The sequence below is a fragment of the Lampetra fluviatilis genome, chromosome 2 (genome assembly GCF_964198595.1).
Source record: "Lampetra fluviatilis chromosome 2, kcLamFluv1.1, whole genome shotgun sequence".
NCBI lineage: Eukaryota > Metazoa > Chordata > Hyperoartia > Petromyzontiformes > Petromyzontidae > Lampetra > Lampetra fluviatilis.
The window spans coordinates 35997376-36015028 of NC_136276.1; the positions used below are offsets into that span (position 1 = coordinate 35997376).

A 17653-nucleotide genomic window follows, 5' to 3' on the forward strand; every position below is an offset into this window, starting at 1 on the left:
CACAGAGAGAACGCAAACTGCACAGAGAGAACACAAACTGCACGGAGAGAACACAAACTGCACAGGGAGAACACAAACTGCACAGAGAGAACGCAAACTGCACAGGGAGAACACAAACTGCACAGAGAGAACACAAACTGCACGGAGAGAACACAAACTGCACAGAGAGAACACAAACTGCACGGAGAGAACACAAACTGCACAGAGAGAACACAAACTGCACGGAGAGAACACAAACTGCACAGAGAGAACACAAACTGCACGGAGAGAACACAAACTGCACAGGGAGAACACAAACTGCACAGAGAGAACGCAAACTGCACAGAGAGAACACAAACTGCACGGAGAGAACACAAACTGCACAGAGAGAACGCAAACTGCACAGAGAGAACACAAACTGCACAGAGAGAACGCAAACTGCACAGAGAGAACACAAACTGCACGGAGAGAACACAAACTGCACAGAGAGAACGCAAACTGCACAGAGAGAACACAAACTGCACAGAGAGAACGCAAACTGCACAGAGCGGCGTGAGTCGGGAATCAAACCCAACCGGGGGCCACACGATTGAATTCGTTCCTAAATGACAAATAGCAATATTAATGTCTCAGCTAATTTTATTGTCTTAGATGTTATTATTCATTGCCACGTTCAACATTATAAACTCAAAAATAAGGAAGATGTAATGTTCTTTGGTATAAAACGCGTTCTTCACTTCTCAGTATTTTCCGCCCGGAAGGCTTCGTCGCGAGATTTGTTATTTGTGCTGCAACTTTCGTTTTTATATTCACAGTTTTTTTTGACGATCCGTGAAAATGAACATCTGTAACGACGGCACGAGAAGATTCATTCAAATGTCGCCCGCGTACCGTAAATACAAGAACAAATGTGCAGCAAGAGGTTTTAAACCACTCTCTTGGCCCTCGCGAAAAAAATTAGATTAACAACAGTGCCCAATAACCTTGTCGTACATTCTGATGGACTAATGTTTAAGGAATGATAATGACGGTGAATGGGAGGGGAGGGGTACAGGCTTGTCAACTCAGCGGTGACAAGCCTTTATCAGGATCGTACAAGGAAATGGGATGCAGAGACTAGTGGAGCCTGAGCGACAGAAGAAAAGATGAATAACTTTAATTTTATTTTCTCCAAGGATGTCAGTTCCCCCGTGTGTTATTTTTTTCATGATCCATTAATAATAGTTGGCATGTGCCGTATGATGGCGGGTTATTTCTTTATTTACTTACCGTTAGGGTGTGAAGAAATACAATTACGTGCGAGCTGCTGCGTTAATAAACTAAGAACAGTTGACAGCACTTTGTCAATCAGCTGCTGGACGAAGGCCTCTTCACGCCGTGTCAGTCAGGGGGGGGTGGGGCGGGATGCCACTTTTTGTTTTCATCTCAAACTTTACTAATTGTCTGTGTCGGGATGGGGGCGGGTTGGGTTTAACGACACATTTCTATTGACCCAATCTAACCCAAAAAACCTTTATTATGCTTAAAAATACTGTCTGCGTTTCATGGTCATGGATGTGGCGGCTTGAATCACTGCACCATGAGCTCAGACACCCGAGTTCGATTCCCGATCGTGGCTAAAGTCAATGGTAAGGCAAGTCGGAACCAGTCTTGGGGCATCCCTTCACCACCATGCACTGCTCCAGTGGGGTGAAGTATGGTTAAACAGCCTCCATGACCATGAAGAGCGCTTCATCCAATAAATATGGAAAATTATTAATTAAATATTGGACTTTATTCATTTTGTCATTCTGATGAGGTTTTTAAAATACTCATACTGTTGCACGTCTCATCATCAATATCATCATCAGCCATGGTCGATCCACCGCTGGATGAAGGCCACCCCCACCTCCCACAATGCTGCGCGGTAACAACCTACACGTTTAGTCTCCGTTCATTTTAAAATAAATAAACTCCATGTTATATATATATACGTATGTGTATATATATATACGTATGTGTATATATATACACTTACTGGAACGTACTCTCGCTGGACAGAAATAACCACAACAGTTCTATGAGTTAAAACGTTGAATCAGTTACATTTTCTAATAATCCATTGGCATTTAACACTTGGGTTAATTCTCCAGAGTTTACCCAGAAGTGGCTGCATTGTAAACCCATATGCGCTGAGCGCTGAAATTGAATCATACACGCCATGTCCACTGCAGCGCCTGCACAAGCCGGTAATGTGCTTTATTCATTATTCAGTAATCTGACTCGATTATCTGCAAATGTCCCTTTTGCAGCTGTGGGGACATAACCTAATGAAAACACAACGGAGGCAATATCCTCCCACGGAATCGCGGCCGCGTCGAGCGGCGCTCTCATTTAGCGCCGCATTATTTTTAGTGCGCGGATTAAATATTTAAAATTATTCCGCCCGCCGCAGTTTCCGCGACGTACAACAACAACAAAAAAACAACACCGAGGCCGATGTTACTTCGCCGGGAGCCGCGGAGGGCGTGATGTTATTGCCCAAGCAGTGCTGACGCCCACGAAGCTTCGTACTGAGCACGGCCGCGCGAGCACTTGGCAGCCAACGCGGCAAGGAACGCGCCCGCCTTGAAATCCCACGGGAAGGTTAAGTTTTCTCAAGGGTGGCCACTATCGCGGCGTCATTCATCATCCATTAGCTCGCCACCGCCAGAGACGCCCGGCGGTGCTCTCGGCAGCGCTCGCTGCCAACACCGAGGAGGCCCTTCTGGGAAATTGGGGGAACGTGCAGCCTCAAGAAGACGAAGATGAGAACAATATTGCGGTCTTCGCTCGTGCTCATTATTCAGCGGTAAAGCTTCGCGCTTCGTGCCTATACGTTGTTGCAGAATAACCTAACCCACGCAAATTTGCACGGCGGTGTTATTACCGTTTTATGAATAATATATGCGTGCGTGTAGTGTACAGTGCGCATATCTGTGTATGTGTGTCTTTGTTTTTGGAGTTACCGGTCAATGTTTTTGGGTATAGAAGGTTGCAAAAGGTCATCCTGAGAATCATCTCAGGATGCAGACGCTGCCTTCCTTTCATGTGATTTTAGTCTTACCCCTCTTGCCTACAGCGACCAAGCCGAGAGTAACAGTAATTGAGGTAAAGGTGCAGCCCTGCAATTGCTCATGCCATGGCTTGCGGAAGAGCCTCCAATGCAACAAGCTCTCGAGAGCCCCTCCTCCAGAGTGTTTGTGGACACTCTTCCGTGTTGGCCAGACGGACTTATACTTGACCCCCATCACACGGGCCCTCTCGATTGACTGTGGCTTGAGAGAACCGACACATGGTTCAAATTGAGGAGAACCAAGTTATAACCGAACCAGTTAAGTGGACATGCCACACTGAACTACTCCCAACAGCTTTCATAGATAAAGTACTTCACAGGTGTGGAGTGTGTTCCGTGTCGAGCTGGCGACATTGACCGAGTTCGTTTCCAATGACGGAGGCGTCGCCGTGCGTGACCTCGACGCTCACAGGACCCTCGGCCTCGCCACTCAGCCCACCGCGGGACCGCCCTTGGGCACAGAGAGCAGCGACTGGCAAGGTGAGGCCTACCGTCATCAAGGTAGATCCTGCGTCTCGTCTAATTTGCCTGCTGGATCGACTGCCCCCAGACCTGGCTGCTGAAGGTACGATGGTGTCGGTGTCAGGGATTGTGTGCAATTTTTACACAAACGATGATGTGTCACGGTACTTCTATAATCTATATGCATGATTCTAGATTTGAAGCTTTCGTGACTGCAAGGATTCATATTCTTAGGTTTTTTCGGTAAAGTCACGTAGGTAAAAAAATAATGACGGTTCCACCTGAAGACTGAAGCTTGTGTTCCCTCCGAAACGTCGTGATTTTTATTTATTTTTATTTTACTTTTATTAATTTAATTTTTTTACCTACGGGACTTTACCGAAAAAACCTAACTATATGCATGACTTGTATGCTGGAATGGACGTCTTACGGTCACTTATATCTCTCTGTCTTACATATCAAGCGCTTGCCTGCAGTTGCGAGGCTAGACCTTTTTGGGGAAGAAAACCTCTTCCACAGAGTTCACAGGTCACAGCAGAAAGGTGATCGCTGTTGGCCGGTGACGTTGCCCTCCCTTTGGATTTGGAATTTCTCCGAACTTACGCACGGGACATACACAAGCGAACACACACACACACAGGTGATCTCTGCCACTGGGTGCTACCTGTTCCTCTCGACGGGGTAGGACGGCCCCTCGCCCGCCCTTTGCCGGTCCCCACGGGGGGCGGCTCTCTCCAGGCGCGAAGGCGAGCGCGAGCGTCGATTGGGGATCACCTGGTCGAGGCTCCTGTGTCAGAACGGCAGAGGCATCAGGTCAGCTGGTGGTGGTTGCACTCGAGCTAGACGTTTATGTTAGCCAAACGCGACTTGACTCTCCACTGTGGGATAACCCCCTAACTCGAGACCCATCGTTGACCAGGGGACAGTGAAGTGGTCCCTAGGGGCTTTGAACCAGGGCCGAATGTCTCAGTCGCCGTTAAACTGGCGAACGCATGTGGCTCATGGCCGCAGTCATCCTGATTGGTATACTGGATGTAAGGGTAAAGGCGAGGCCCTGGATTGTCTGGCTCTTGCCACTGCTGGCAGAAGAGCCCTCGCTACAGGGAACTCTAGGGATGCCCTCGAGAGCATGTGGCGTACTCTTCCATGCTGGCCAGACGTCTTGAAATAATTGGCAGCACTCACACTTAACCCTACCAAACGCAACTTGCCGATCGACTAACCGCGGTGTACCCATTACGCTTCTGGACGGACAGTGGAAGAGGGACTTAGGAATCTCGTACCTTTGTTTCAACTGCCCCCCAGGAGATGCAGTGTGCTACCCATTATACCGTGGCAGCATCTGTGTGCCAGGTACGGACATACTATTCCAGGCCACTGAGCCGGACAGACTCCGCCTAAATGAAGGCCTGATGCGGGGCTGGTCCCACACACAGCTCGGCATCTCCAGAGGTGCAGACACCCTGCGGAAGCTACCGGTGTGCACGGTAACCGCGTGTGTGCTCCGTCAATGTGTGCATGGTGTGTGTGCTGTGTGAATGTGTGCATGGTGTGTGTGATGTGTGAATGTGTGTATGGTGTGTGTGCTGTGTGAATGTGTGCATGGTGTGTGTGCTGTGTGAATGTGTGCATGGTGTGTGTGCTGTGTGAATGTATGCATGGTGTGTGTGCTGTGTGAATGTGTGCATGGTGTGTGTGATGTGTGAATGTGTGCATGGTGTGTGTGCTGCGTGTACGTGTGCATGGTGTGTGTGCTGTGTGAATGTGTGCATGGTGTGTGTGCTGTGTGAATGTGTGCATGGTGTGTGTGCTGCGTGAACGTGTGTGTTAACCATGTGTGTGATGTGTGAATGTGCATATTAACCGCGTGTGTGCTGTGTGCATGTGTGTATGTTAACCGCGTGTGCGCTGTGCGGTGACTGCGTGTATGTGGCTGCCCATGTGAATGTGAGCGGTTCACCAGGGGCGCCACAATTGTGGGGGTGCCTCTCCCCCCCCCCACAACCCCCCTCCCCGTGCGAGCGTTGCCCCCACCTCTGCTGCTGGATGCCGGGCGAGCGCGACGGCGGAGCGCCGCCGCCCCCCCCCCTCGGAGCGGTGCGGCGACATGGAGCGTGAGCGGTGGTGCGGCGCCGTGGGGGGCTCCGGGTGGAGGCCCCCGCCCCCGCTCGGCCCCCCCCGTCCTTCCTTGCCGCCGTGCCGGCACTCCGCGCCCCCCCCCTCCTGGCGCGGCACCGGACGCGAGCGTCGGTCATTTACAGGTCACGGTGACGGTCGTCGTCGTCAGCCACGATGAACAAAGCCGTCGTAGGCACGAGGTACGAGCGCACGCACGCACGGCCCTGTGACCGCTATAATCATCAGCAGCAGCAATGATCAATCCACCGCTGGATGAGGGCCCTCCCAATTGCCTCGTGGGTCAAGGAGGTTGTTGGACCATCCTTCACCATGCTGGTCAGTCAGTGCCAGTTGGTAAAAGTGGGGCATAGATGTAGGAGCATATGAGGCACAGTACAAAAACGGATATAAGCTGGAATGTCCTGTGTTGGCCACACGTGGCAGCTGATGACACCTATTATGCATGGTGGACACTCATCCACGTGCTATTCCGGCTCAAACACGTTTATCTTCGAAGGTATGAGACTGGAGGATATTTAAGTTTGATTTGAGGAGCCGCTTTGGACTAAAGGATGTTCTTTTACCCTGATTGGGCACTCCAAGTGCCGTTTTATGCCCTTTCTCAGAGGTGCTGTTGGCAGGAATCTGATAAAATGCAACCCCCTTTCAAAGTCAGTCGCCGCTATTTGCAAGTTCCGCAGGAACATTTTTCTTTTTTACAGTCGTAATGCAACACAGCTTGAAATAACACGTTACTTCCCATTCGTACACGTGTTTCACCCGGAGAGTTCGTTATTTATAACGCTTTGGCAGAATTGAATCAGAGAGGCAGTGTGTAATACCAATTGATTAATTCGAGACAATCTTTTTCAAATTTGCCGACTTTGGACCATTACTCTGGCACACAATGGCAAAGGGGAAACTCGATGTGGGGATCTACATGGCTCCTTACACCGGGGCGAAAACTAAACTATTTAAACTTTTTTATCATACCAGGTAAGGCCCACTGAGCTATATGGCTCTTTTTCAGAAGCGACCTGGCCATAAATAATAGCTCAACTACGTGGTTTATCACGTGGACATTTATAGCAGCCTCATACTCTAAACGCACGTTGATTCTAAATATGGAGGGAAAAACCCGACGACCTATAGTAATATCCATGCGACCACGTGGAGTACAGTATATACAAACTCCAAACATACAGGCGTGAGAGTCGGGATCGAACCCACGACCTCCTGTATACCAGGCGAGGTAGTTAACATCTCGCCACAATGGCGCAAATTACATGATAGGCTCTTTGACGTGCACTGTGATGAAACGTTACATTCTTGTACGGTCCAAATAACCCGCAGTAATAACTAGGGAGGCCTGCCCAATTTGAACAGCGAGCCAGAATCTGAATATTTACACCGGAGGAACAGATGATCTATACAACTCTTCTTCACAGATATCCAGTTGGGGCAGGTCAGAAAGTTGCACAAAATAAACAAGACAACAACACGATAGCAGTGCAAATTATAGGCGCGGTAAACAAACCACTTGCGTACAAAAAGCGGCGAACGCGCGATCGCCGCAGCTGTGGGGGCATTTAATTGGAGTGAGCCGTCACTCGCGGGAAGCTCTGCCTTCATTGTGCTCACTCCCAAGGGCCATGGCCCACGTTGCTGGGTCCTGTGATGGATCGGTTTCTATTGCAAAAACGTAAAGGTGCAGCGCTGCAGTTGCTTGCTCACGAAACTGCTGGGTGGGAGGGCTTCCAAAAGACGGAGCTCTAGAATTAAAAAAGCACCTGAACAAAAGCGGCGCTTCGCAATCGGTGCGCTGCGGTAGTCCCAGGTGTGCCGCAGTTTCGTCGGAATTATAGGAAAGGGAAGAACATCGCTGTTCACAAGCTCGGACAGACCACCTCTCCGTGCTGTTCAGTGGCCGGTCCAGCCCACACACACCCCCCCTCCCCCACATCCCACCCACTCCATTAGACGGCCGTCAGACGTTGAAAGTGAGTGCTGTGGATTGAAAAACGTTGAGAGGCACTGATCTTGGTGATATTTTATGAAGAGGTGGGACTGACCCCACACTTCACCCCACCGGACGTGACCTGCCCATCGACGGCGCAGCGTGCCCGTTTATGTCGCTGGCTTTGTTGCGAAGCATGCGGTGATGTTCAAGTCTCAAGTTCGCTTCGTTCAAGCAGATGAGAAGGCAACAGACAAGGGGTAGCCTCGTTTCCAGGAGTGGCGACCTGCGGTTACCTGTGGACACCACTCCGATGGCGTCGTTGTAATCCTGGTCCGACATGTCGTCATCGATGCGCTGTGACCCTGAAACATCGCAAACGGGACACAGAGGAAGCAGTGCTGTCCATGTGTAATGATGCAGATCGCCGCGTGCACCGCTTACTATCTAATGCTATTGACAAAAGGCAATTTGCAGTGCAATCGGAAATACATTGACTGGCACATATTTGCAGTCTTTTCGAACATTACCTATCCCTCATTTCATTATTGGTTAAGAGTACGTTTTCCTCTCTCTTGGCTATAAGTAGGCTTATAGGTACTCTCTCTCGCTTATAGGTGCGCTTTCTAGGTTATAGGTACACTCTGTAGGTTATAGGTGCGCTCTGTAGGTTATAGGTGCGCTCTCTGCCTCCCGTGATTAAGTGCAAGGCAAGACGGAATCGCTCAGGGGTCAGAATCCTGAACCGGCACCACTGAGATCCCAGGATGGAATCAGGGTCGCCACTCGTGAACTCGGTTCATGCACCGAGCCGCTTGCGAATAAACCCGGATCTTACGTATAACGAGCGGGTGGTCTCAGTCCAGCCACCAACAACTGTACAAAACAACCATCACCTTTAAATTTGGTCATGAAGAACGTTTTTTTGGCCTTCAAGTGACGAAATACGCTCTCATCTGTAGAGTGAGCGGCAAAGTGCTTCCCCTTCCGTTGTGGACCAGAGCTCGTAGGAGGCTCGCTAACAGCACTTGCCCCCAGCAGCTCGTGTAGGCTACACGGAGGGAGGGCCTTTGTCTTTGTGATGCACCGCTCCTGTTTCCGAACCGACGCCGCGTCCCCCGTTCGAAACCCAGGTGCGCAATGCGGACGGCGGGCAGGCGGGCGGGGGGCGGTGGCACCCACTCTGCAGCTTGCGCCCGTTGTCCCCCTGGCCATGCTTGCGTGGCTGGAACGGCGAGGGCTGGGGAAGAGGCAGCGATGAGAGGTCGTGCGTCTGCAGCTTGTACCAGTGAGGGTTGTCGTCGAGCAAGGCTGTCTCCAGCTCTATGAGGATCTGCGAAGGGTCGGGAGTTTTTCGGTTTCGGGGGCGACAGGGTCAGGGGTGGTGTCGGGTTGAGGGTGAGGAGTAAGGGTGAGACGTAGGGCAACGGCTAATGGGTGGGGAGGTCTAAGGTTAGATCTGGGCCTGGGTTAGGTTAAGACAATGGGTTGGGGTTATAAATAGGTATAAGGTTAATGACAGGGTTAGTTCTTAGTTGAGGGCTAATATTTTTAGACCCAATCGTAGAACTGGACCTTGGATGAGAGATTAGTGCAGACAGAAGGTCAAGGTTAATGTTAGCATAAATAATGTGACGTGAAAATATAAATTTAGATTCGTTTTCTCTAGACGATTGAAACACATAATGAATTTACAACCCCTTGAGATATCTAACATAGCAAACTGTTTCTTTGCTGTAACTTTCGATATAACTAACTTCAGATGATTTCTCTCACTTTCAGATGAAATGTCTGTCACAAGACCCTCGTTAACGAAATGCGTGCACAGTGGCGTAACGGTTGGCAGCACTGAACTTGCGATACACAGGTGACAAGTTTCTTAAATCTCTCCCCCCTCCATCGCATCTGTCCACCCAGCAGGTTAAAGAGGTTCAGCACTACATGTGTGCGAGCGAGCGAGCAAGGGTGAGCATGCTAGCGAGCGAGGGTGAGCGTGGTGGCGGCACCTCTCCCAGGAAGACGCTCTCCTCCCCCGGCGAACGCTGCTGGTCCCACAGCGTGAGCTCCAGCATGTGCTCGCGGAACTCTCGCCGCTGCACGGGGCAGTACGCGAACGTCTGGTTCCACTGCGGCTCCAGGCTGCGTCCCACCGTGGTGGTGCGACGCTTGCTCTTGTCGCTGTGGGACGCACGCATCACCGGTGAGAACGCACAGCGTAGGCTTTCACTGTGGCGCTGTACGGCACTCCGACGCTTTTTCGTATTGTGCGGCGTGTTGTTCGGAACGACGTCCCAAGTAGCAATAGGTTTTTACCCTTTTATCTGGTACAAAAACTGACACCTTTATACAAGGGATCATGTTTGCAATAACCACAACACAAGCAGTCAAAATGCAAAAAAAGTAACAACTCTGATAATGATATGCACTATCCTTGAAGTTGATTGGTCCACACCCGAGACGGCTTTTCTTAGAGCCATTGGTGTTGGACCAGATGACGCCAGAAGGCGTACAACTCAAAAACAGCTCACTATCAGAGTATTGAGAGCTCGGGTTAAGCATTTACACTATGAGACCTCATTTATCAGTAGCAAAATATAGTAATAGGTTTTTACCCTTTTATCTGGTACAAAAACTGACACCTTTATACAAGGGATCATGTTTGCAATAACCACAACACAAGCAGGCATGCAAACAAAAAGGTGTCAGTTTTTGTACCAGATAAAAGGGTAAAAGCCTATTACTATATTTTGCTACTGGTAAATGAGGTCTCATAGTGACGTCCCAAGTTTTACTCGATGTGCTGAAGAAGCTTCCAGCACGTGGAGAGGAACTTTGGACGTCGCACCAACACAACACGCGGTATACCATAAAAACACATTGGACAGCTAAATGGATATTGGCTCTCCAAACATATGTACCTCCAGATGATTGGTCACATTTGAGACATCCATCGTAGTTGGTCAAGAGGACTTCAGACTGAGAAGCTCAGGACAACATAGTGCAGCATTATAATTATGATGCGCAAATGCAGATGATCTTCATTTTAAATGCAGTATTTGCTCGGAAAGATATCTGAAACATTTGTTTTATGTATACCTCCGTTTAGCACGGTTGCATACATACGATGAGACCTGAACAAATTCATTACAGCTGATAAAACTTCACTGCCTATGACCAAAGCACTGTGAATGCGCCCGATCTCATAAGATGTCAGAATCTAAGCAGGCTTGAGCCTGGACAGTGTTCGGACAGGTAACCCACCGTGCAGGCCATCATCGCGCTTCCGGGACTACGTGGTGAGCAGTACAAATTCTGTGGTGGCACCATTCAGGGTGGGCAGTCACATGATAAGGTCAAGCCCGGAGGAAACCCTCACCGAAGCCAAGAGGGTTTTGGTTCTCACCTCCGGTCTGGAAGAAAGTAGATTTTGATGTAGGGGTTGCGCGGCTGCCCATCGTCACGGAGCGGCAGGTCTGTGGCTCCGAGGGTGGTCACCACCAGCTGGAAGCCGACTTTGTCGTACCACAGCTTGATCTGCGTCGCGCACGGGGACACGTCGCCCACGCATGAGCAAGCGACCGGGGGGTGGGGGGCCTTGCACTCGGGAATACAAAAATTCCTGTTTACCCCAACACATGAAGCCGCATGTAGCGTGTGTCCCTTTGCCCATCCCCCCACACACCCGATGTACCCCTGTGATGCTGGTCACTTTCTCCCCACCCCTCTTCCCCCCCACCCTCCACCCTCAGGGTCGACACCGAGAGCCCCACACCTCGACACCAGGTACGCCGGGACGTTCCCCTCCCCCTCGCGATTTCTCTGTCCCCCCCCCCTCCCCAGAAAACACCGGCGCGTTGTGGGGGGCTCGTGAGTCCACCTCAATAGGAACGTTTGAAAATAAACAACCGCTGTGCCGCACTCTGAACCCCAACCTCGGGACAAACCACTCGCCACCACCGAAGCTAGGGACGATGTCAGTTAGACCCTCATTGCAACAGACTGTCATTGAAGAAATTGCTTGCTTACGACACTGCCCGTGGAAGGGCCTCCAGAGAGGCCCTCTGGAGAGTATTGAGCTTAGTCTGCCACAAGAGGTGCGGAGATCCTCCCTGTAGCTCACTACACACGAACCTGCACATCGATTGTAATCTGTGGTGTAGCCATCTATGCTGCTAGTTGCACCGCATGCATTGTGTTCGGTGATATATAAATTATAAATAGAATCAAATGTTGCAGCGAAGACACTAATGGGGCATCACATTTTGGACATTTCATGGTGCAGCATAATAATTATAATAATAAAGAAAACGATGGACGTAATGAAGTAAAAAAAACCAAAGCAAACTTGTGTCTCATTAGCAAAGCAAACTTAAAGTGGTAGGGCTCATGTGGATCGCCGTGGATATCCTCTATATATTTGTTGTTGTTTCCTCCATATTATTTGACATAAACTGTTTCTGTACAGCGTGTTGAGATGCTCCTAGTATTAAGACGCGGTACAAATCTAAATTATGATCATTATCATTAAAGTGCACGAGACGAGTGTTAGCAGGGAAAACTATCGAGCAATTAAGTGATTCTCAGGAAGGCTTAGGAAGCTCAAATGAGCTGAGCTCCCTGAACTGCTGCCACCATTACGTGCCCGTTAGTGTGATTAATTGCACTGTATTCTTCGCTGCTAATAGCTGAGAAAGCACGGCCTGCGTCTGACGAATAATGGGCCCAGCATCACCACATATCTCGCGAAAATTTACGGTGCAGCGCTTATATAATTCATTTTCCGGGTCAAATAATGAGGGGCGGGAAGAGAGCGATTGTAAAATCATGCATCAAGAATTGTGCATTCTGTGAAAATATTATGTAAACAGCATCGAGGTGAAAGGACACAAGTTATTATGTAGAGATATTTTTGCTGGGAAATGCTTATGTAACATTGTTGAGGTGGCCCAGATTACAAACACAATTACCTCAAATGAAAGATTTAAGGATGAATAGTGCAGGAAGAATATTTGTTTAAGAAATATGCTAAAAAAGTGTAACGCGTGTACATTTCAGATGTGAACAATATGACGATGTAACAAATCTAACGAATAATAATGTAAGAAAATAGATATGTAAGCAAAATCATCGTCATAGCAACAAAAATGAATAATGAATGCAAGATAATCCCTTGCTCACACCACTGCCGGCAGAAGGGCCTCCACTCGAGGCAGCTCTAAGAGCCCTTCTGTAAGATAATTTGGCCTACTCTTTCATGCTGGCCATGTGTGTATAACTTCTTTCGCACCGTACGTAGCCAACCGTGCTACTCGGAGGCGCGGGGGAAGGACAACAAACTAAACACAAAAAGCAGTTCCACAGAAGTGAGTTTTCAATCTAAATTTAAAAGTGCCTTTGGAGATGTGGCGGTACCCACATTTTACCCCACCACACATGTACTTCTGACTGCGGTGAACCCCTTTACACTGCCGGGTGGCCAGAGGTGGTGGCGGTTAAGAAACGTGCACCAATCATCAACCGCCGCGCCAGGAGATCTAATCAAACCGGCGAATCTCTGCATTGCAGACCATTACATCCCTATACTATTATTATACAGTGTGAGCATTCTCACCATGATGACGGTCATGTGCGTTATGCGTGAGGAGCATATACGGTGAGCAGCAAAGCAAGTGTGGCACGAGAGGGCAGACGTACGGACAGCCGCCCTGGCATGGTCTGCGGGACGTCTCGCAGTCCCGGGCTCGTGGGCGTGTTCAGGGAGATGGAGCGCCGCTCCAGCTTCTGAGACTCAAAGGAGCTGGAGCCTGGCGTGAAAACAGACGTGTCATCGTCACAACCCCTGCCTTGCACATCAAATGATAAATATCCATCATCCGTTATAGATTTTTGGTTTTGGCCATGTAATGATCTGGCCAAATCTGTGTTGTAAGATCCTCCGCCAACCGACAAGTTGAAGAACAATTCTTGAATTTAGCAATTCTGATTTCCTGGATTCTGACCTGATGCTGAGCGAAACTTTGAATCTCGCTGCCAGATTCAGTTGCGAGAATTGCCCTTCACCTTACCAGTGAGCTGACACAATCATAACTGGTTCAGTGAAAGCTGTGCACATGACAAATTAATTTGTGTGGCCGTGTCCGGTGGCGGATTGAATTGCGACACAAATTTGGCCAGATTAGCACGTGGCCTCGCCAAAACATTGCTTATGAATCATATTATTGGCCGCGAAAACCTGCGTGTTAAGCTCACAATCCAATAGAGACATCCACGAGCTGAGCTTTAGTAGATAAGCAGGCAGAAGTCATTGGAAACGTCGACTTGCGTGATATTTTAGCAACACTGGGATCAGCCCAGTATGTGTGTACGGCGGTGTGGAGGTCGTGAATTGGGAAACAATGAATAATTTTCTAAAGAACTTAAAGTCTCGCCTACTTGACTCTTGGTGTCCATGTGTGCCGTCCGGTATTCTAGGCAGATCTCTGTAGGAGGCAGATGTTAGACAACAACAAGGCGAGTGTGTGAGCGTTTCGCTTTCCTGCCCTGGCTGTCTCCCACTTGCTGTGCTGTGTCACGTGAGAAAAGCATACAAGTACGAATACTAAATAAGACAACTGATTTGTCATATTTGAAATGTGATTATCATGATTATTTCTGTTCCACTGATGTGAGTGGTTGGCTCACTGCACTATGAACGTGGCGAACGGAGTTTGATTTCAGTCACGGCTAACATCAATGGCGGACAACATTTCAACATGTCCTGATTCTCCCTTCATCAAGCCGTGCTGACTACAAGATGTTGCACAGTACAGCAAACCCTCACGGTGGGGGATACCTTCTTGAAAATAGCAGCAACCGGGAAATCCGCGATCCGTTAACTCAAAGGTATTACGGGGAAAACGCAGGTCTGGTTCACGGTCGAAAATGCGACACACACGCGTCCTGTTGTTTTATGTTACCCTAAATCAACCCAAACGTCAAACAGGAAGTATTTAGAATGTAAAATATGATAAAAACAACTCTAGTGTTAAATATAACTAGTATGGTAAATGTTTGCAATTAAAACATTTACGTAGCGCACACTGCTGTACACGTGTCCGTGGGCAGCAGTGTGCGCTCTCCAGGGCCGGATTAAGATTGTGTAGGCTCCTGGGCTGCAGGTACTGTGAGGCCCCCAGTAATATGTTCAAAAGGAAAACAAAGTTAAAGAAAAATAAATTAAATTTTACAAGGCTAACAACAAATAAAATTCGGCATACGCAAGTGAAATAACTTTTCGCTTCATCTCTGGAGGCCTTCCAGCTGGCGGAGGCCCCTGGGCTGCAGCCCCTGAAGCCCCCACGTGCCTTAATCCGGCCCTGACACTATCAGAAGAAATGTCGTTCGACTGAATCTCACTGCCTCCTCGTTGGAGGCTGGGAACACCGCGTGGCCTGGGAGGCTGGGACCCGTGATGGGCTGCTTGGAGGACGACACGGAGATAAGACGGCGCCGCGTGTGTTCTTCCGCGGCAGCGTCATCGCGAGCAGCGCAGTTACGATGCGTACAGGAATTTTGCGGTCAACCGCGAATGGCCCAGCCATAGGGGCGCGATCGGCGAACTCTGCACCTCAATACATTTGTTGGGAAACCACAAAGCCGCGATAGCTCAATCCGCGCGAGAGAAGGTTTTGCTGTACATGTAAATAAATGTCAGCAGAATACACCATATATCACCATGCATGTCAATCTAAAATGTTCAGATAAGTGAGAGACCTAACTCAGAAACGAAGGGATAACCCCAATAAATCGAGAGGGACATCGAAGAAGCTGAAAGGGAAACCCAAGAAACTGAGACGCAAAAACATTTAAACTGTCCAACAGGAAACAGCAAGTTCACTTTTGTCGAAAAGTGAACATCTCCGCTTCCCCTAATTGCAAATGAAATAACAACTTTTGATAGTGGTTATTAGGTTCATGCTGTTTCCTCGTAGAAAGCCTGCAAGTAAACACGACTTGAGCTGACTCTTACATGAGGCCTGAACCATCAGACAAGGCAATAAATAGGGCCGAGTGAATTGTTTTCAAGTAATCAACAAGAAACGTGAGAATCCATTGCACGGCGCTGAGACATTCAACATTGTGATACACCGTGATGACAAATGCACATATTACGGCACTAGAATATAGTACACACTAGATAACGGTGGTCGAGAACTTACACTTGAACTTGCGCATTCAAAATATCATATATATGAAACGCAATACGATAAATTATATAACGTGTCATTAAAAAGCAAACGAATACTGTCACCCATAATAGAGTTTTTTTGGGTTAGATCGCGTAAATATCTACGCGATGATATTGGTCGCGAAAGGCTACGTGTTAAACTAAATACTGTCACGCGGTATATTTTTGCGATGTAAACCGGAGGGGTTATCAGGCTGCTTTAAACCCTCCCTTGACCACCACCACCACCAACAACAACTACAGCGACGACGACTGAAAGGGCCAAACGGCCCCTCTGTTCCTGTGGACGCGCGACGCTTGTCGGAGCGGCGCGCTCACTGACCCGATGGGTCGCGACACGAGCAGCTCCACCAGCGGCTCGGGCTTGGACTCCAAGATGATGTTGTAGACCTCCTGGAAGGTGGCCCCCTGGAGGGACTGCCCGTTCCACTCCAGCACCTCGTCCCCTGGTGGCACGTGGCGCCGCGGTTAGTGCCCGCAACGTTGTTTTGGGGGCCGCGTCGGGGGGTCAGCGATTTAGCGTTGAACAACATTGGCCTCCTCAGTTACATTTACATCACGTTAGTGGCGAGTGATACCCGAACCGGGCATGGGTTGTCCCTCCCCACCTATCTATCGCCAACCTGCAATAAGCAGCTTGGCGGATAAAGGTCCAACAAGCCCCATGACCGACATGGCACCGGGAGGTCCCTATCTGGCAATGGATTAATATACGGCTATAAATTGTAAAAACAATAATAATAATGCATACGCATGGATCACATGATGCTTCCCAACATGCGTTTGTTCTCAGACGTATTCTATGAGTGATAATAATGGAAGTGCTTGCAGGAAGCAGTGCGTGTGTAGGCCGCGATCAGGCAATGGGGCTGGGATAGCGGCTCTGCAGGGAAGGCTGCACCTCAGCCAGCCAGCCAGGCTGCAAGAGGGAGGGTCATTTACACACTGGAATTGTCTATGGGTTTTGGGCAACACCTTCAATCAATCTGGCCAGTTTTTTTTAGTCCCTAATTGCAAAACTATTTTATACAAAAGTTGTGTTACTCTTGGATCATCTTGACTCGATCTAACGTGCCCCCATTACAGACCGGCCGACAGACATTTTCAGACTAAGTTGGAAAGCGTAAAAAAATATAAAACACAATCTTTCTTTAATGACATGCTTGACTGTGACATTAAAGTCTGCTATCTCATTAAACAAACCAGCTACAAGCCCATCACGGTAGAACATATATGAGGCCTTTGATAAAAGATCAGAAGATCTGGATTGAAAAGATGTAAAACCCCTATCACAATGCGGAGCCCGCTTCGAATGACATGGCCACAGGAATGTTGTGTTTCGTCTTCCCATCCAAAGTAGGGCTGAACGATTAATCGATTTCAAACCAAAATCGCAATTTGAAACAATGCGATTAGCAAATCGCAAAGGCTGCGATTTTTTGCGATTTGAAAAGTCCTATTACTTTATGATTATAATTGTTTTGTTTTTCATGATTATAACTTTATTTATTTAATTTAACAGTTGTTATATGTTTGATTGTTTTATTTCAATTAAAACATTTTAATAAAAACATGTTGGAAGCAATTCATATCTTTTAAGTTTTCATCCTTGCATTAGAATATAAAGAGCAGTTCATATTTTGATGTTATCATGTGGTAATGCACCATCACATGTTTTAAATCTATTGCACAGTGAATATTGAACAAAAGCTTGACTTTAAAAAATTTAATCACAAATCAAATCGCAATCGCAACATCTATCAGAAAAATCGCAATTAGATATTTTTCCCAAATCGTTCAGCCCTAATCCAAAGCA

At 48.4% G+C, this 17653-nt stretch overlaps 1 protein-coding gene across 1 annotated transcript in view; it reads right to left on the minus strand.

Annotated features, from left to right (window-relative positions):
* The window catches only part of LOC144946588 (regulating synaptic membrane exocytosis protein 2-like), a 79624-nt gene that overhangs the window by 20455 nt on the left and 41516 nt on the right, over positions 1–17653 (minus strand). The window contains 11 exon segments of the mRNA XM_078875607.1: positions 4200–4322; positions 5570–5619; positions 5621–5755; positions 6106–6107; positions 7907–7975; positions 8793–8943; positions 9617–9788; positions 11014–11144; positions 13305–13414; positions 14043–14089; positions 16160–16283. Coding sequence (XP_078731733.1) covers positions 4200–4322; positions 5570–5619; positions 5621–5755; positions 6106–6107; positions 7907–7975; positions 8793–8943; positions 9617–9788; positions 11014–11144; positions 13305–13414; positions 14043–14089; positions 16160–16283 — 1114 coding nt within the window.